This window comes from Dermacentor andersoni, chromosome 10, assembly GCF_023375885.2.
Source record: "Dermacentor andersoni chromosome 10, qqDerAnde1_hic_scaffold, whole genome shotgun sequence".
Lineage (NCBI taxonomy): Eukaryota > Metazoa > Arthropoda > Arachnida > Ixodida > Ixodidae > Dermacentor > Dermacentor andersoni.
This window is the reverse complement of record NC_092823.1, coordinates 38774415-38795708: the sequence shown is the minus strand read 5'-3', so window position 1 is coordinate 38795708 and position 21294 is coordinate 38774415. Positions and strand designations below refer to the sequence as shown.

General features: G+C 46.4%; 1 protein-coding gene across 1 annotated transcript; it reads left to right on the top strand.

Moving 5' to 3' along the window:
* The first annotated feature begins 5356 nt into the window (after positions 1-5356).
* LOC126519262 (15-hydroxyprostaglandin dehydrogenase [NAD(+)]-like) lies at positions 5357-20775 on the top strand. The gene is made up of 7 exons (XM_055065222.2): positions 5357-5517; positions 6905-7028; positions 8510-8616; positions 14204-14300; positions 15399-15475; positions 19215-19366; positions 20546-20775. Exons 1-7 carry the CDS (start codon positions 5422-5424, stop codon positions 20658-20660), a joined length of 768 nt encoding a protein of 255 aa, XP_054921197.1. The 5' UTR covers positions 5357-5421; the 3' UTR covers positions 20661-20775.
* The last annotated feature ends 519 nt before the right edge of the window (positions 20776-21294 follow it).

Below are 21294 nucleotides of genomic sequence, written 5' to 3'. Positions count from 1 at the left end.
TAACCACACAGGCTCACGGCAGGTGCAAGCTTCACAGCAGGCCCTCACAAACGTTATCGGAACGCATGATCGAGACAACAGTTTAATCACTCTGGAGGCATACGCTCATAATAAATCGACATCATTTGGAAACCGCAATTTTTAATACGCCACTTTACTTAAAAGAAGCAAAGAAGTTTTCAGTTTTCCGCATGGTATAAGAAGCTGCTTCGTGAAACAGAAAACAGTCATTCAACCGAAAGTAGCTGGTTGCTGTGTGTTGCTGATTATATACCTCTGCCAACCTCCTGGTTAGCTCAGTGATGTAGACACTGTCCATGAAAAGTGTTGTTGCCGGATTACATCCCTGGCAATAATGACATGTTTCGGAGGAAGCCGTATGGGTTTCTATTGTAGGAATGGGATACTTATGAGTGAATGACAATTTTTCGCTTCGGTATTTAAAAAAACATGTTTCCCTACTCAAACCTCAATATTATGGACCTTTGTGGCAACTGCCTTCTGTAGCTCTTTTATTTTCTGTGGACTAAGTGGGGTAGAATATATCGCCCACTGGTTCTTTCTGAGCTACAAGCAACAACCAATAAGTCTGCAAATAAACTGTCAAATCGCATATGACTGTCACGATGGCCGTGTTATAAATTTTGGTGGTCCATGTTTCAAAGTTAACACAGAGTGCAATTTACCGTCTCCACCTTTTCGTGAAGGATCGACTTTTAAATTCAGTCACGTAGATATGAATTTCAAACTTTCTCAGCAATTAGTCTTCCCGGCTTTTAGTGGTGACAAAAACTATTGTCCAGGTGTTCGTAGTGGACCTCCAGAAGTACCAAAACATAGAAGCGTTGTCACTGCAGAAGCATGACAGTTGCCGCCGACTTCCATAAATCGCTTCCCACCTATAGTATCCGACAAAGCGGCGTGGCTGGCTATAGAGAGTAACTCATCACGTGAGCGATCTTCGAAGCCATCGACGCAGTGTTGCACCCGTTCCAAAGTAAGTGTCCCATAAATTCTAACGCGGGGAGAGCAAATCAGGTTGATCACGTCATACAAGCAGAGTTTAACATGAGAACGAAGTGCAAGCAGCTGCTCTTTACTTGCGCTCGCCTGTGCTCGCATTGTTCAAACGCAAAGTAAGCTGGCCAAGCCGCCCCTTCATCTGGCATCTCACTTCTTGGCTGAGGACGCTGTTCTTTCATTTGCTGGCAAGAAATGCTGTAGTCTACAAGCCCTTCTGCAGACACTCCAAGCCGCGATGAGTCAGAACCACGGCGTCATTAAGAAGCCGTGAATGCAGGGCTCGTGTAGCGCCGGCTATTCGGGTGCAGGTTATTTCAGTGCACTATGCCCCGTCGTATCACGTCGCTGTGGTTAATGAACAGCACGTCGTCGTAGCTGCTTGTTAACCGTAATGAGCCACCTTTGCCGTGACAATGCTTCAAGTTGTAAGCTCTACTACTGCGGTCGTTCTTCTTTTATAGCTTTGCAAACATACCGTGAAGTCTGCCACCTTCGCTAGAGAGGAATGCTTGGGCTTCTTGCCACTCATTCGAGGACTGAGACCCTCCAACTATGAAGAACGCAGGAAAGAACAACAAAAGAACTGGAGGTGCTGAGTTTCATCGGGTTCTTTAAATAAAACCTAAGCACAATTTTCATGGGATGCGCTGAAGCCCGACGAAGTGAGAGAGTTCTTTTATATGAAAGTATCCATAGATTGATAAATAATGCACAAGCAGACGAGTTTTCAAACACCTATTTCCAAAATTTGCTTTTTTATTTATTGATATTTATTGATACTGCGGTCCTGTTTCCAGGACCTTAGCAGGGTGCATATCCGGCTAAGGGTATGCACCTTGCACTTTTATTCGTTTTAACTTTAGAAATAAGATAATAACGCAATAAGCAGACTAGTCCTAAAAAAGAATTTTTGGGGGTAACTGCCATAAAGTTTGGTGAAAAGCTGATTAAAAAATTCACCAACAATTAAGACACTCCGTAATGTGAAATTTGAGTGTAACTCTACACGTATCTTCATTTCGTGTGTCAATATTTCCATACGTCCATTCACCTAAACGTCATTCTACTCTAAAAACATTGCATACATTTCATCAACAATTAAAACACTCACTTATTAACAATGGGTAACAATGCGCATGCTTGCACGTCCTCACTTTCATTTTTTTTCTTCCTGTGCCGATGTTTCTGATGACGTAACAAAGAAAGTTGTTAGAAAAATGTATCTCATTTGTGAAATTTTCTCTAATACTGTATTTTCTTGTTTTACTTATTCAGCTATTTCTGTTTTATGCGATTTTACAGTATAAAAAAACAGCTGCCAAAGAAGTGTTTTTTCCTAATAACAATCGGTCGGTACCCTTTAAAAGTTTGTTGGGTCCGAAAACTGTGTACTTTTTCATTGTATACGTTCAGTATGTTAAATAAACTTTCAAACTTCACAGTTACATGCCAAGCCCGCATAAGCAGCAGTGCTTGTGTGCGAGGAGGGGCAGTCAGCAGGTAGTACCAGAACGTGTACAGCGGATTAAATAAAATACCTAGAAAAGGTACTGTAATAAGTACACGTACTGTTTATGTTAGGAAGAGAACGCTGTGAGTAGCCCGCTTTGTTTCCATACGGACGACGCATGCTACATTGGCGCCATATCGTAGCCATCGTCACCCGTCTTGCGCGACACTACGCTCTCCTCCTCACGCTTTCGTTCCACCAACAACGAAAGCGGCTCTTCGTCGCGTGGAAATCGTGTCACCAATGTCAACGGCGACAACGCCCAAGGGAGCGTCACATTAAGCCTTGCCCGTAGCCACTCGCCATTGCCCCTTGCCGGAGCAGTGAACCCCGTCACACACGCTGGTACAGCGGACTGACGACTCCCGGGATGAGCATAGCACTGCCCACCTCACGCTATACCGTGCCCCCCCCCCCCCCCCCCCCTATCGGAAGCGCAGATGAGATCGCCCACGTGGCTGCAACGGCCGTGTCCGCCAGCAACTCAGCGCATGCGCAGGCGATCTCCCCTCCGCTCCTTCTCCGCCTCAAGCTTTCACTGTAGCGTCCTCCTCCACTTACCTCCTCGAGTGCTCTTCTTTCCCGCTGCTCTCCGCGTTCTCTTTCATCTTTTGCTGTGCTCGTTCGCTCGGTTACGCCGCCGAGGTATGACGCCGACGCTCAACACCGGAAAGGGCGCCTAAGAGCTGCGCTCTACAAAAAGATTTTAAACGTTTTTGCTGGGCAGTGAGGCTCCGAATTCACGGTGGGCTTATATCCACAAGCGCATTGAGTTAGAACCACATATTGCCGCTGCTGAGGGAACTATTATTCAATTTCCAATCAACATTGCATAATTACTGAGTTTAGAGAACACGTTTATGTCGTACAAATAAACTTTTTTAATTTCAAGGCTAGCTTTATTTCCAACAACCTTTCACCAGTGTGGCATTCAGAACATCTACTGCAAAACTTCCAGTAAATCAAGTACGTCCGAGAAAATTGCACCGGGCGCCACATGTCGGCACGTTCGTACCGGTAGGTGAAGTAGTAACGACAGTGGATTGCACAAATTGTCAGATGCCAAAGCTGGCAGATGGTCATCAGCGAGCCCGTCCAGCCGTCAATTACAGGGGGGGGGGGGGGGGGGGGGGCACTTCGCTCTTTCACATCACGTTTATCAGCAATGATAATCAGGTATTTAAATAAACAATGGTTCTTTACTTACTTATTCGTACACTTCGGTAGAATCTCACACCTACTACAAATCCGCAGCAACTGTCATTCTCCACAAGAAAGCTGAAAAAGCTGGTTAAGAAAGGTTCTCAACCAGATACACTATTTGCCAGATGTTTTTCACGGCATGCGTTGAACGGGAACAGTTAGGTGCGACGAATGAGAGCAAATATCTCAGCAACCTGTGGTTTGCAGATGATATTGTTCTGTTAGGAAACTCTGGAGATAGCTTGCAACAATTGATTCAGTATTTGCACCGGCAACCTCTTAGGATAGGCTTTGACCTTTGACGTGAGCATTAGAGCACGAGCAAACTAACGACCATCTCTTGAACTTGTAAAAGGTTCTGTTTATTTAATGCAAGCCGCGGTACTTGTTGTTCCTGAAATAGTCTTATCAATGGCTCAAAAATGCACCAGCAAGAATCTCGCTGACAGAATCATTGTGACCATCTCAGAGATGATTTCACAATGAGTTCAGTGGTCCTCGCGGCCCGTCGTAAAGGTTGGACAGCTCTCCGACGGTACCCTGTCAGGAAGCTCTTAGTTTCTGCAAGAAGCCGTTCATTACCATGGAAACAGACGTGGACAGGTAGTTGGGCATAACAGTGTCGCTATACGGTGTGTGAAGGTTGCGATCATTCCTTTTGCGAAAATTATGCAGGTGTCCAAATTGGTGGATGCTTCAGACGCTTCAACTAGCGGCATGGTTCAGTCATGGATGATGGCCAGAGCAATATCAGCCCCCTGCACCCTGCTGCTGTACGCAGTCTTGAGCGTGTCCGAAGCCCGCAGATATGTTTTGCGTATAATCTAATACGGCTAGACATATGGCACATTTCCGTGGGAACCGCGCCAATTGCCCTGCTCAACACTGCTTGGCACGCAAGCGGCAGCAACGTTCTACTGGTATGAAAAACACTTTCGTGGCCCCCGTTTCAACAGCATAAGACTACGTCAACAAACTTAAATTGAAAGCTCTCAAGTTTTCTCCTACTGAAGCAAGAGAACGCAAGGAAACATACACAGCCAGACAACTTGCGAAAATCAATCTCTGGCACTAAAAAACAACTGGTGCAGACTTGCTTACGCAAGACGCGCCGATACGCGGCGCGCTTTCGCGATGAACGCACCGAGGGAGCCAGAATTGGGAGCGAAGCTTTTACCACTGGGCACGTTGCTTACTTAAACTGCGAGATGGCTGGCTCCAGCCACGCGTTCAACAAACACGCGTGGACGCCGACTGTTTAGGTTCTCAGACTGCACCGAAGAACAAGACCAAGCCAAGCGCTCTCACGTGTATGCATACTCTTCGGCATGAGGCACATAAAGCATGACACGTCGGCTTGAACCCTCAAGTCTGACCGGTGGCGCCCGCCCATGGCCTCTGAAACCTGCGCAATACGTTTACGTCTTGTTTTGGCAGATGGCTTCCGAAACTTGGGAGAAGCAGTGGAAACATAAACACAGTGTGGCTTAATAACAAACTGACGCGGGCCAAGTGTTTTCAATATAGTGATTCGTCGAGAGAGGATTGGAGGGGCTCAACAAGGTTGATGGAGTTTCGGTTCGGTGACCCCATGGTTTTCTTTCGGATAAGAAGGGAGGCTTGCTGGGGTACTTGTTCAGAGGCTCACCCGAGGCCAGAACGCAAGGACGCACAGAAGCACGACCATGAAGGACCTTAAGGGAAAAGTTGCCCTCGTAACGGGAGCGGCGACAGGTTTCGGGAAGGCGATTGTCGACCTCCTCCTCGGCAGGGGATGCAAGGTAATGTCATTTATACGCGAGGTAAGGCGATGCGGCAGGGCTTCAAAATTTAAACCGCATTTTATCAATGGCATTAGCAATGCACGTGCGCATGCAAAGAACTTAAGGTGGTGCTACACTTTTCGCCACCAAACAAGAGTTGCCCTTGAACAATAAATGTTAGCACCTTATACTTCCGTTAAGGTAGAAAGGCAAATTTCAGTGATGGTATGCATGAATGTACGTTGAAGTCTACCGCTCTGTTTGCATAAATGTTGCGATACTGACCACGGATGTTTTGCATATCGCTGTCCCGAACCACTGACCATGTTGATTCATCGTGCGTTGAGCAAGATCGCGTACGAAAAGTGTCAAAATTACAGTGCCTTCACTACGGTCAAGGTAACTGCGTTTTATTTTTCTCGTTCCGACAAATCTTTACCACGTGACTATCCTCAGCGATGTGTCTTCGCTTTGCTCTCCTGCTGCGACTGATATCGCTGAGAGCACCCCGCAGTAATGGCGCACACTCGCAACACACGAGGTGTTAGTTTCTGGAAGCCTCACTATATCGCTGCTGTGCGCGATATTTGCGAACGCCCTCATTTGTTTACTGAACGTGTAAACATATACTTGTCTGTTATGCCTCAACCAAATGTGCCATAGCTGAAAGCTTCGTCTGTGGCAGACTCGAAGCTTGAGGGAACAACCTGATTATTGTCCGGTTGCCTGCTCTCAAACCTTTGTTACAAATCGTCATGCTGGCTTAGTGGCAGTTGCTGACGGGATCAAATTTCGGCCTCGGTGTCTACATTTTGATGGGGGCAAAAATGCGAGAACACCCACATACCGGGCGGGCACTTCGTGCACGGTACTCGGTAGTGACATTTATTCAGGAGTCCCCCACTATGGCGTGCTTTTTAATAAAATCGGCGTTTTGGCAAGTACAACCACAGAATTTAATTTTTTTAAACCCTTCTCTACATGGCCCCTCCGGATGAGAAATTGCACATGGGCTACCTTGACCGTGAGCCGGCCCATTTCTAAAAGTATAAAGGTTAAGAGGGACAGTAGGTGCACATAATTGCTTAATAAAGCAGATGAAGGGGCAACCGCCACCGTATTTCATTCGTTATAGAGGCCCTCACGCGCCCTACAGTGACTGCAGGTTTGGCTACCACCAGCGGACACTCCGATTTCAACCATTTCGTTTGCTTCTCTTTTACCAAGAATATGAATATAAACACAAATTTAAAACTCCCTGGCAATTATAGCAAACTTTAGTTGAAGAAGCTCATTAACTTAACGTGCCCATGTAATCAATGTTGTTGTCTCTGAACGACTGATAGCGCTCACCGTCACATCTAATGTGCAACTGGGCGTGCGTTAATTCGACTACGTCTTGCAGGTAGCTCTTGTGGACATGGATTGCTCTGTAGGCAAGCAGACAACCGCGGAGTTTCAGGCGAAGTACGGGAAGGACAGCTGCATTTTCTTGAAGTGTGACGTCACTGACGACCAAGAACTTGACGGTGAGCTTATTTTGCCGACGATTTACTCTTTGGAGCGGAAGGTTGCGCAGGTTTGGGTATAGGCTAAAAACACGGTGGCGCATCCATCCTTCGGAGGTAATTGACGCCGTTGGGGCTACCCTCCCTTGTGGCTACTGGCGTGAAACCCACATGCACGGAACAAAATTTGAGCTCGTTGCGCTTTCACGATGGGTGTGGATGCTCGATAAAGAAGGTTTGCACCGAGAAAAAGGAATTCTACTGCACAGACCGAACACGTGCAAAGCATTGCAGATCTCTGCAACATCATAGTAAGCCACTTTGTTTTATTAGACTTTTTTTTCCCACAACCGTTAGTGCTGTCCGCAATTTATCAGCGTGGCTGGAGGAATGTGTGAAAGCGTGTGACTGCACTTGTGAATGAAGTCCGCGGCACACCCGAGATTCCAGCGGCACTGTATCGCTTCAGTGTCCCGATAGCATGTATTACGAGACAAGGATACAAGCGGGCGCTGTGATTTCTCACTTTGCCCATTGAGATAGCAGGAGCTCGCAGTTATGATTCCTTGTCATTTATTCATCATCGGAATGGCGAACAGCATCACATGCGATTCTCGTTTGTGTGAGGAAACTGCGGAACAGTTTAGGCGCCACCGCCTATCATTCGACAGCGAACTCCACTCGACTACTCAACTGCTTACACTCAACCGTCCATGACTTCAACAGCTTGGGCGACAGACCGTCGCCGGAAAACTGTAATTACAGGAGCTTAGCTCAAGTACTCTTGTAGTGCAAGACAGTTTATTTATTTTATTTACTTTGTTTATTTTATTTATTTTATTTTAATGTGAAGAATGACTTGAGACACACATATTTTCTCAGTTGCTGCATCTAAAGGCAACTCAACGCCCGTCAAAGGTGGTAGCACCGAAAATTATACATCCGCACTGAGGCGGCCAACAGCAGAAACCGAGGTAATCAGGTAGCGCATAAATTTAGCAAAAATAATGCGACCTAATACATATAGAGCATGTATGAGCACAGTACTTCAAAATAAAACGCAGCAGTGTTAATGTATACAATAGCGATAATGCGTGTTTTGAACGCAGTTAGACTATAAGATCATCTGTGGCTGAGCGAGCGAACATTCCTCTGCTAGTGTGCGATCACTGGTTGACTGTGACTTCTTTTTTTTTATTTTTTACCTCTTTTTTGCCAAGTGTACACGGGGTAGCCAATCAGACACGATTTCGGTTAACCCTTGTTCTCGATCCTTAATCGAAATGATAACCGCACTGCATTTTTCTCTCTTTCTTCTTCTTCTCTCTGTCTCTCCTTCTGCGGTTGTCGTTGTTCACAGTGACTAGCTTGGAAATCTGTAGATATAGGACACGTAATATCAGAGGGACCCTCTGATATTACGTGTCCTATATCTACAGATATAGTTCCGAATTTTTTGTTCTGTTGCTACAGTAACTGCATTTCTTTTCTTTTTTATGAAGACTGCTTCTGCCAGACTCGTTCTCACTTCGGTGGCCTCGACATCGTCATCAACAACGCCGGCATTGCTGGGGAGGCTAAGTGGAAGAAGATCTTCGCCATAAACGCTGTGAGTGTCCTTTTCAAGTTTATATACACGTAAATATTCAGTCGAAATCCAGGCCTAATTCAGGCCTAATTCGGCAGCTCGCTGACAGAGTATTGCGTAAATGATACAACCTTCAATGCTGTTTTTTTTTATATTTCCTATATTTAATTGTATCCGTATGGCTTTCTTTTTCTTTTTTTCTCTTGGTTTATTTCTGGAAGAAAAGCACTAAGAAAAGCTTTCCGGCAATTCGTTAATGCTGCTCTAGATACTTAGAAGTTTGTGTTATATTTGTGTACGCGTTTGTACTAAACATGTGAAATTAGCAGCATAAGTGAACGTATTTGCATTTAGGAAAAAATTTCAGTTAAGTGTTCCAGCCCTTATAGGCAATGAAGCCGTCATTTCTAACTTTCTTCTTTTGTAATCTTAACAGCTTAAACGTTACAACCAAGAAATAGTTCAGGAAAGCAAATTACATATATTGATATGATGCTGAAGACACTCTTTTGTGTCTTATCAGCTAGTCAGAAAACCGTAGATGACCAAGAAATCTTAGCGTTTTGCAGCGAAAGCGCTAAGATTTGCTGTAGTATAAAAGAATGTCTAGTTGTTAAATAAACATCAAAAAGATAAGCAGAGCGAAGAACCTTTGCGCTAGAAAGCGCCTACACTGATTAAAAGGAGATTACACATCTGACCGTGTTGTAAGATTCAAGATTCTATATTCATTTCATATCGTATGCAGGAAAAATCATAAAGGTTTTGGCAATCTGTTCGAGAAACTTCAAATATTAACGCCTGAAGAGCGGATTCAAACGATTTGTCTTCAAGAAACAAAGTATTACTTCGACGTAACACAATCGATAAATTTCAAAACGTACTGGAGAAGTTATAGCGGTGTCATGCAGCTGGCGAAACCACACAAAATTATTAAATCAGCGCTAACTAATGTGTACTGCACAAATCACGGAATTCCTAAAGTGACTATCGTAAGATATATAAAATTAGTACTATGAATGCTACAACAATAAGCGCATTTCTCGCCACGAATTTCCTTTGTACTTGTGATCATGCGTATATTCATTGCTTGTAAGTCAACAATCACTCTATACGCTATCAGGAAATAGAGTTCCAGTTAGTGCGCCTTGTGATGCGGCCTCTTGACTCCTTGTTCAACCTCGGTGTTCTCGGGCGCCATTTTTAAACTCTTAAACTGAGTGAGTCTGAGCGAGCGAACTCATCTGCGAGTTCTCCAGAGTACGCTTGCGACCACATAAAGCTGCGATATGAGATAATTAAGATCACGGTGGAATAGTGACTTTGGTGGTTGCGCTGCTCAGCCCGAAGGTGCGGGATCGGATCCCGGCCGCGGCGGCCTCATTTGGATGGGGGCGAAATGCAAACAAAAAAAAAAGGCACCCATGTACCATGCACATGGGTGCACGTTACCGAGCTCCAGGTGGTCAAAATTTATCCGCCGTCCCCCACTACCACGTGCCTCATAACCACATAGTGGTTTTGGGCACACAAAACCCTGGAATTCATTGAAATCACGCCAGGATTTCTCGGCGTCTCGTAACGGCAGTGCTTCTTTCTCGTTCCACTTGCGAGGCAGTGTTTCGTAAGACGCGGCACGACTTGGCAGGGATTCCGTGTAGAAGCGCGCGGTATAAACTGCTCACCTCAAAGGAAAATAGAACAAGAAAGAACATAGAATGAGGCAAATGCAGCTTCGCGTTACGCGCCGGATTACAGCACACAGTAAATAAGACCAATCGAAAAAAACAAACAAATAAACAAGGTGTACTATCATTGCCCGCGCCTCCAGATTGCACACATGCGGAGAAAAACGGTCGAGGATTCGCCCCGTTGTTGTAGGTGAGACGCACGGCGTGTGCCGAGCTGTTCATTAGCGGCTGTGTTTATCTATTGCTTTACTAGTGTATAGCTACGTAACCCTAGTGCACGCTTAGTGACACAGCACCGGTCACTCCAAGCAGAACGCGGTCTGTAGGCAGTCGGTGGAGGCAAACGTTTGGCGAAGTCAACCGAAGGCCAAGTCGTTAGCCAATACGTTGAGCAACGTGCGAGTCGGTTATCGAGGAACACGTTCCGCTGGGGAAGCAGGCTGTTGAGAACGCGTTTGAGAGCTGTGCAGCGCATGCGCGGAAGATCTAGAAAAAGGTTGTTGTTTTTTTTCTTTCAGGATATGCAGAACCTGTTTGATGCAAGAACAAAGAACTGAAGAAAACAATACGCGCCATTTCCAATAAAATAATTCCATGATAATTTCTCTTTGTAAGAGAATCGTATACGTTAATACTGTCTTGTTTGCATAGCGGTTTTGCATGCCTACAAAATTCAAACCCCGTATGGAGCACTGAAAAAAGGAAAAAAATCGTCAACTGCTGACAAGAACTGCAGACCGACACAAACTGTATGAGTCAACTAAAGATATAATTTCAATCTATTTTACAGTCAATTTGAAGTTGTTACCCTCATTGTCACTGTATGAAACTAAATAACTAATTCCGCCACTCAATCACATGTTTCAACCTGTGTAAAGCAAAGCGTTTGTATAGTGGTTGTATAGCGTTTGTAATGCTCAACGCTGAAATTTCAGACGCTGTTTTTTTTAACCCTTTCTTCTCTGTCCTTTTTCTAACCCCTATCTGCCAACCCCAGTGTAGGGTAGCGAACCGGAGAGTGATATCTGGTTAACCTCACTGCCTTTCCCCTTCATTTCTGTCTCTCTCATACGCTGCGAGATGCCGACCGATCAACCGGCGGACGCGACAGAGGTGGCCTATACGCAAAGAAAGCTTCGCTTTAAACCGAGAGAAAGATGCTTCTTGACCCGGAAAAACAAAAAGCTCTCAAAGGCAGAACGCGTAAGCAGGGATTTCGCGAGCCCCAGTGACTGCTGCGTGCCGCCGAGTTTCGAAGAAGAACGCGAAGCAGCGCGAGAGTCTAAGCGAAGGAAATCCGAGCCGATGTCGAAGCCAAAACAAGCGGGACTCCGAAGCCCAAAACAAGGAACAAGACGACTCGTCGCCGGTGTTTACTCTGAATGCCTGCCACGCGCCGTCAAACGGGTCCGATGATGGCTCCAGACCGTTCCACCCAGCCTCCCACGACGCAGCGCCTCCTCGGCGAGCGCGTCATAAAACTCAACACATCAACCCTAGGTCCCCTCACCCACACTCACCCCCTCCCCCACACTCGCACGGACATCAGTGGGTGCTCTATTGCTGTGCGTGTCTGGAGCCGGGGTGACGGGGCAGGAGTGTGCACGTCCCCGTGAGTGGGAGGGGAGGAAGTAAATGTTCGGGCAAGCAGCGGACCGCGAATAGCCCAAACAACCGGTTAGAGACGTTACGAGCGCTCCGAATAAGCAGTCTGTCTCCCAAGGGGCAAACTGGTCACGCTGATGTGTGCCCACGCGTGCTACCGCTGCCCGCGTGTCTGGCAACCTTCAAACTGCGAGAATGGTCCACTTAAAGGTCAAGGCCCACTCTCTCCAGTATAAACGCTCAACGCTAAGCCAGAGTTCCGGCCATTCGGAAAGCGACAACCACAAGCTGCTCGCGTGGTCTCACATTAGCACAGCGCGGTAGCGTTTGTGTTAGAGGCACAATAAAGCACTAGTGGTGGAGGGTGTAAAGGTCGACGCCTGCAGGAAGCAGATGGAGTTCATCTCGAAGTACGGCTGCTGCTGCTGCTGCTGCGCACCGTTACAACTTTGGAACGGCAGCCACATGGAGCGCTTTTTGCGACGTATTTCGAGCGACGCGTCGTGCGGCGCCAGCGCGCTCATCTCTTGCTGCGCCATAACCTCGCCGTTACCGTGACCTAGAGCGTCACGCGGCCTTTCAGTCTCGGTTCTCTGCCAAATTTCACTGATCACTGCCGCAGCTATAGACAAGTGGTCCAACGCAATGGGAAACACGCGTGGAAGACGACCTCCAGGTAACTGCTACCTAATAGGCCAACAAATATAAACGAACAAAAACTACCAGAGACTGGCGCAGTTTCCTTTAGAGGCCTGAAGTTCTTTGATTTGGCGGAATAGGAATGAAGAAAGAGGGAAGGAATCAAAACCCAAAGTATCGCTTTTCTAACCGCATGCTGCTGCGTCAGTGTAAAGTCAGATTCCAGATTATTTACGACTTTTTCGTGCTATTTCGCTCAGGTTAAGTTATCCCCCGTAGCTGCGTCAATGTTTCCAGGCCCGTTACAACGCGACGCAACCTCAGCGTATCGAGACATAATTAACTAACCCTGACGTAATGTATGACGTCACGTCGAGGAACTTCAACCAGGTATCGCGAACCGTCTCGCGTTGGTTGCGTCCTTCTTGGCTTGCAAGGTCACCACCCGTTCTAAAGGTAACCTCACTGATATCGCCATAGGTGCAATTTATCAACTCGACCGACTTCACGTTCATCTTTGATGTCCCTTTACGTCAGTAAAGATGTCGAGAAAATTAACGCGTCAGTATGTGAAAACACTGAAGAGACAGCGCTCTCCTATGTGTGCGCATTGCACCGCAAGAAATGCACTTTTATGACAATTCTTTGCAATTCTTGGGAAACCTCCCGAATATATATTGTCCTTATTTCTTTCATAACAGTGAGCCTAATTTTGGGCTGGTAAGCACGAGGTCGCGGAACCGACTGCCGGCCACGGAGGCCGCATTTCGATGGGGGCGAGATGCGAAAACACCCGTATACTTAGATTTAGCTGCACGATAAAGAGCTCCAGGTGGTCCAAATTATTCTGGATCTATTACCCCGCTATGGCGTGTCTCCTAACAGATCGTGGTTTTGGCACGTAAAACTCCTTAATTTAATTTACCAGTTCGCGCAGGGCACCACCCGCGTTCAAGCTGTACCAAGTTGGCTCATGGTACGAAAGAGAAACCTTCACGACTGGCAAATGTTCTATAAGGCATGTATAAGTGCATTTCCTAAACAAATCGACGCATCAGAAATCAATTAATGGATGAGGAATTATTTCTCAGCAGAATGAGTATCAGTTAATGAACCACACATGTGTAACGAAAATAGTTCTGCGAAAACCCTATTTTCGTCAAGCTGTTGCCTTTGCTTCGAGTTGTCGACAAATTCGACTTCGCCCTGCCATCTGCTAGCCGCCTGGTTAACTCATATGGTAGAGCGGCTGCCCCGGAAAGGCGGTGGTCCCAGGTTCCAGTCCTGGACCAGGACCAATTTTTCTTCAACTGCGAGGGCTTTCTTTCGGGGAACCCGTATGGGTTTCCTTTGCAGCAATTTCTACGATTCGGTGGATGTCTCATTTTCCCTTAATTACGCGTGTGTAAGTTGTAGTGGTGTAATTTTTTTACCAATAACTATTCCGCATCCTACGTTATTTCGCTCGAACGAGCTTACCCAGACATGGGACAACACGAGTAAAACTATCTTGAAGCAGTAACTGAATGGCATTGTGTATTGTGTTTACTGAGGCTGCATAACAGGCGGGTGTTGGCTCCGCTGTGATCTCTTCAATCGTCGCGTTGCCTGATTAAAACGGCTTCTTTTTTTTTTCTGACGGGCTGTTCTTGAAAGCGATCATGTCCACGCAGCAAGCCGTGTTCAGTGGAATCCTCCTCGGCTTCAAGTACATGGGAAAGGACAATGGCCAGAAAGGCGGACACATCATCAACGTCGCCTCGGACGCTGGTGAGGCACAGCAGCTGTCTAATACCATGAAATGAAAATGGCAGTGCTTTCAAACGAAATTAGATACGTCAAATTTTGGGATTGCGGGCTTTATAGATTGTCTCGCAAACGACGCCAAAATCTTTTCTTATTTTTTTTTTTTACATTGCTGTGTTAGTTCTTATGAGCTGCGTCTCTTTCGTATAGAGTCTGCCCTAACAGGCACATTTCGTAAATACTCACACACTGCGAATCTTCTTCAGCGCGAACACATTTATTAAGATTTTTTTTCTGGGTACAGATAGCGCAACTCTGCTGCTCCAGAAAGAGTCGGACGTCATTTACACAGCAACTCGTAGAGCTGTTACATAATTACCAGTCCCACGCACTTACTTTGCAATTCTTCACTTTAAGGTACGTGTCCCAGTTGTGAAACTGAAGATGAACAGCGAAGAAATCAAACCTCTTTCGCAGAAATCCTGTGCTTAGCGCTGCACTCCTGAGAAATACGTCCTCAAAATATTATGTGGCAAAGTTTATTACCGCTCCACCTAACACTTATCAGCGCTTCATTTTTTTCCGCAGTGCTCACGGCTGTGTATTCGAACATCAGCGGAACTAGTGACAAATTCATCAGCGGCATAACACCATAACAACTCGTCCGACAAGATGTATTCGCTATTTTTAAATCTGACCGGACGTATACTTCCGCGTCTCGAATAGTCGCCGAACGGGATAAGCTGATTACGTGTCGAATAACGTCGCACCGGTATATCTCGCATTTCCATGTCGCCTCACTTTTGGTCTCTCCGTACGGTTTGTAGCATGCCTGTTTTTGAATCGCAACTAAATGGCACAGTATCAGCCACGGGTCGAACCCGCGACCTTTGTGCTGGGCAACAGTTTCCGCCACAGCAGCGCGGATCAATCGGCTCGTTTTACAGATCTGTGTTCTCCACTACGCACGGAGGCTGGAACTGCGCTTCGCCTGTGCGGCCCAAGTGTGTAGAGGACTTCGCGTACCGAGAAAAGGAAATACCGAGTTCTTGTTTTGTTGTTTTCTTTTTCTTCGGAGTCGTAATAACGGAATTTTTTTTTTCGTTCATCTCTCGCGTCCAGGCCTCAGGGTGAAGCCCATGATCCCTGCCTACAACGCGGCCAAGACAGCCGTGGTCGCCATGACGAGGGCTTTCGGGGTGAGTAAACAAAGATAGCCTGGTGCCGCGCGTTGACCCCCATTCTGCCTCCGCTGAGAAATACTCTCGTAACAAAATTTCAAGCCACGATGCGAAGAAGGTAGCCTGCGTAAAAAAAAAAAAAAAAATCTCTTTTCAACGTGCAGGCAGCTCCTGTAACTGACCGAGCTAGCGGTATCACTTCATTAGGAGAGGGCAGTGTTGAACATTTCTGAATTCTGCAAACCTGAATACCTGGATTTATGAATTGTGTCTTCCTCAATTCTGTAATCCTTGCATTGCGTTTTTATGTTCTAGATTTTGTTTTATCTATGCTTCTTAATAATGTCTTGCCCTTTCATGTGGCAGTTGTTTTTCTAGCTTTTCATTTTTTATCTGCGCATCCTATATTTTCCAACCAACAAATAATTAAAATAATTATTGCCAGTGATGTAGTCTTCTGGGTGTATAACACATCCGAAAATACGCGCAGGGAAGTAGAACCATTAGCGTAGCTGATTTTCGCACAAACACGGACATGAAGTAGCAATGACGGTGAAATTTATTTGCACTTGTAATGGGTGGAACATTACAGTACAATGCAAATTTAATTTACCTATATTAGCCTCATTCTCATCTTCTTCCTACTTTGGTCTGAATTTTCGCATTCACATTCCAGTTCTAATATATATAGCGAGAGAGAGAGAGAAGGGGAGAACGAAAGCCAGAATGGTTGTAAAAAAAAACCGTGCAGATATGTAAGCTTAGTACACAGTCTGAACACCCACAACGCGGGGGAAAATTGAAACGGCGCTGCTCCCAATTCGATTAACCGAGTCCACTGCCGCTAGGCCACGCAGCACCACCACAGCACTGGCAATGTAACCTGGCTGCTTCCTGCAGGCATATCCGTTAATCTTCAGTTACACTTCTATGGAGCCGTCGGTCGAATAAGAGAGGGCGAAAAGTCAATAATAGTTTAATGGAAGGCGGATGGTTCGAGGTCTTTATAGCATTACGAAATGAGAACGCGTAAGCTGAACGGCTCCTAATCTGCTGAGGTAATAAACGATAACGGCGTTAATGCAATGGCGGCCGGGCCAGGCGGCTTTCCGTGGCAGTCCCGTTTATCAGCGAGTGAGACGGAACTCCAGAACAAGAGGCGCGTGGGATATGCGAGGGCCGTAAGTTACGACGCCCACTTCAGTGACCACGCTTGAAATAGCCAAAATCGAATAAGCCTTATCGTTCTTTCGAATGTGCACTCGTCGAGAATTAGGGTTAACCGACGACCAAGGTGGATCGAGCGGGTGCTTGAGGCAACAAATTGAACGCACAGGTGCACCTATTCTTGTGACGTGTCAGTGCTTACCTAATCCATATGGTCTACGATTCGAGGTTGACAAAGTCGTAATTTCAAAGATAGATACAAGCGCAGAAATTATCGGACAACATTAGAAGCGGACGCTTCGCTGCGGTAACAGCGCTTAAACAACACCGCTTGCCTTGAGGGCAAGGAGAAAAGCTCCTGTCGAAATTCGGGAACTGGTTTAATGCGTCCTCTTCCTTCGCACTCGCTTTTGCGGAGTGTGATTTTATTTCAATATTGGTTTCGGATAGGGAATTTTGTTCTTTCGGTACCGCTTTAACTTATTCAATCGTGAATTATGAAGCAGCCTTCTTAAGGCCACCAAACTTACACATTTGTTTTCCTGAAAACTTGTAAACGTTGTAGAAAAGGTATTCAGGCCCACTATCAAGAATATTTACGTCCCATCAGGCTCGTCTTCATGCTTCATGAAGAAAATAATTGATTTCCGACAATGACTTCTTTTAGGTAATATGCTATATAGTGAAAAGGACTTCACTATTTGTTACAAGTAGTTGGCCTGGGCTTTATTGTGCTGTGGCACTTCCGTTGTGAGAAACAACACATAAACAGCAATGACACAGAGTGACACGGGAACTTCCCGTGAAACTTTGTATAGTGCATGCCACTCTTGAAATGCCATTGCTTTGCATTACGCTTCGTGCTAAATAGACTTATGACATTGTTTTCGGTTAGTATTTCGTTAGGTTAATATATTTCAGCGCTACATTCAAGATATTACTCTTATCGTGTTCAAAAGTTTCGTCATCATATGCGGATACCATGACTGAAATGGTTAAGGTAGCCTTTCCTGTCAACTTCGCTATAGCTGCATTTTCTTAGCACTCTAGCGCATCTCGTTTACTCGAAATTCCAATAGTGCATTCCATTTGGTGAATGTATCGCTGCTAAAGGTGACTGGGGTCAAACAAAAAACCTTAGTATAAACTGGTCGCCGAGATGGTAAGGACCACTGGTGCCTTGCAGAAACGCAATCACTTCGAACCTATTCGCTTGTCCCTCAAGCACCTGCAGCTGAAACTAAGTATCTCATTCTGTCGACGACAAGCTAAAATTAGCGATAAAAAATGCGGCTAAATCAGTGACACCGGCAACCGCCAACGCCGGGTCCGCGATGAGTCCAGCTTTGAAAGCGCATCGGGCCACGTCGCTTTTAGGGGGTGCTCTTCTTAACCACGTGCTTACTAAATTTAAGCACGCACTGCGGCATGGAGGAGGGTGGAGGGGGCAGGGTAGTGGCTGGCGTCCGACCCGTGAGCAGCGTAGGGAGTGCGCCGCTTTGCCTCTCATTAACCCGTTTTGACTCGGCCCGTGCCATATCTCATCGCCGCCGCTCCCCAGCGCTTCTATTTCCTCCGTTTCCCGCCGGTTTTGCGGCGGCATACCACACGCGGGGCTGCACAGAAAGAGTGGAGGAGTCCCTCTCGATTGAGATCAGCTGATCTCCTCCTTCCTCGCGGCCAGACGAGACCGGCATATGCGCTGCGTCCGCAAGGTTTTATACGGATATTTGCTCGCCCTTGCGAGGACGTCGCATAACCGCGCAAGATGAAGAGGTGACGGAGTGTGGTCTGGCTGGTGAGGGCGGGCGTGACGGGCGGTGGCGGCTACGGCGCAGCAGTCAACGGGACCCGTATTTGGACGCGAGTGATGAGCGAGTGGAGGGTGTATGTGAGGCAGCGGGATGGAGAGGCAGCCGTTTCGAGGGGAGGAGAAAGAGAGGGCGTGAGTGAGAGAGTGTGTGAGTGCCGGTGGGAAAGCGCTTGCGCGAATGAACGTATCTTGAGGTTGGATGAGTGAGCAAGCGGGAAAGTGATTGAACGCGTCGGTGAGATGTAATGTGCGTGTGAAGATGCGACTGAGCGGGAGAACTAATTTGAGAGAGAAATGAGCGTAAGTCAACTATGCGAGCGAGACATTGCGTGAGTGAGTGAGTGAGTGAAGGCGCAAGCATGGAGTGAGGGAAGGAAGGAGTGAGCGAGCGACCTAGTCATTTAAAATTTAGTTTACCTGCTAAAAAACTACTTTGAAGGCAGCAAGGGTAGAGGGAAGTTTCGGCTAGACGTAGTTCCATTCAGAAACTATAAACCTCTCCTAGCGCAATCTGAAGAATAGCTCGAGTCTTATAGCATACCTCAATGCGTTATGAAACAATTATTTGTTTCGGCAGTCATCGCGACTAAGAATTTCTTGGGAATTTGCTCCTACGGTGACGTAATAATCAGTTACTGTTTTGCCTCGCGTTGGCAACCTTAGTGAGTTTAAATATTCTGAAGCATATTGAAAACATAATTTTTGTACGCAGTCATATTGCTCCGTGAAATAAACTTCCCTCTTCCAACCAGACTTTTTTTTTCTTCGTCTACGCAGAGTGACCTCTACCTGAACCGTCACGGAGTCAAGGTGAACTGTATCTGCCCCGAGCCCATGAACACGCCGATGTGGTGGGGCATATCCGCCTTCTGCAAGACCCGGGAGGACACCACCGCCATGGCCCTGGATTTCGACAAACGCGTTATGACGTGCGTGCTACGTCAACTGCTCAGCGTGCTGCTCACTGCGACAGTCTTGCTGAGATTTCGTCAATTTTGTCTATATAATCAAGCTAAAAGCCACGAGTCGCGCATCACTAATAAGCAGCGACAGAAAATACCAAGGCTTACGCAACTACACACAATCCTGCGTGTCAGTGTAACCTAAATGACGAAGGAAGAAGAAATATGGAAGTAACACACGGTCGACGAGTGAAGGCTCTTAAGAACGCGGTCCCAACCTACTCTACTCTGCATTTACCTGAAGTAGCAATGGTTAATTGATTTACTGAGTTTTCTTTTTTTTTTCACAAGCCATACCAACACAGAAGCTCTTTGAGACGCCATAATGTCTCGAACTCATCGTTAGTTTGACTATGTAGGCTTCCTTACCGTGAACACGAAATTCAGACAACGAAATTTATTTCGCGAACTTACACTTTGTGCGCTCACCGGTTGCAGTTAGTAAATTGCAATGTGTGCCGCAATTCACTCAACCAACCCGCGGTGGTGCTTTGGCGTTGCGCTACTAAACCCGAGGTTGCAGGATCGAATCCCAGCAGCGGTGGCCGCATTTCGATGGGGGCGAAATCCAACAACGTCCACGAACCGTGCATTGGGTGCTGCAAGTTAAATAAGCCCAGGTGGTCCAAATTATTCCGGACTCCCTCACTATGGAGCGCCTCATAACCTTATTGTGGTTTTGGCACCTAAAGCCCCAAGACTATTCTTTTTTCATTTACTTAGTTTAACCGTTGATTACCAAAAACAGATAATTATTTGATTGTGAATTTCAGTTTATTGTGCAAATAATGTCCGTTTGTTTAACTAATCTAGCTCAACGAGTACAATATCTTTACGTGCCCTCCCCCCCCCCCCATGTATTTCTTTAAATTTTGAATAACTCTCAATAAACGCCCTATAGGCATACATTCGGTGGCGTACTTGTGAAAAATAATTGCATCGAAACAGCTATGCGTGGCCAAGAAACCCCTGGCAGTCGATACAGCGTGATGAATAAGAATATAGCACTGCTTTCTAAAAGATAACTTAACGCAGAAGTTGAGATTTGTACAAAGCGCGATAAATCTGAAAGTGAAACCGATCAGTCCTCAAATCGCGAAGCCGTTTGCATCACCAGCACCTGCATTTCGTTTGCCCCTGCTGCAGTGTCGATCACGTGGCCAAGGGCATCTTGATGATCCTGGAAGACGACAAGAACGGCGCTGCCTTGACGGCATTCCACGGCCAAGAGTTGCGCTACTTCCAGTTCCAGGACTGTTGAGGAACATCAACTGACTTGTCTCCGTCAGTGTCAGGCGTGCAACAGTAGAATCGGTAGTGAACTTTCACCGACGATGTCATGGATGCAAATAAAGACCCTCGTTGAATACCAAGGAGCACCGATACCTGCTACTGAGCCCTCTTTCTGAGAGCACTAGACCTCATACTTCGCGAGCATATTCATAATGAATCACAAGATTGTTGGCACAGGTTAGATGACTTAACACCAAAATTTCCATTGCAGACGGACAGGTGCGGCGTTAAATACTGTGTCAGCAAAGTATCGCACTGCCCTCCATGGCGCGAGAACAGCTTGAAAATCCAAGCAGAAGCCACCGCTCCTTTCCTCTCGGGGGCAGCCCCACATCGTTTCGGAGAGTCAAGGTCACACGCATATATTTATTGCACAGAAAATTTAGGCAGCGTTCGAAAAAACGACGTTTTTCAGTCTCGTTGTTCCACTTAGGAAATCGGAAATGAGGTGCTCCGACAATGTAAGCCTCGTCAAGTACGCGTCTAGCTTATCTCAGTGGAAGCGAGCGGCTGTGCTCTTTCACCGACACGTTACCAGATTGTCGCCTGCGTCTCCTGTGCTGATCAAAGACGCGAAACCCTTGCTTTCAACATTCGTAAGA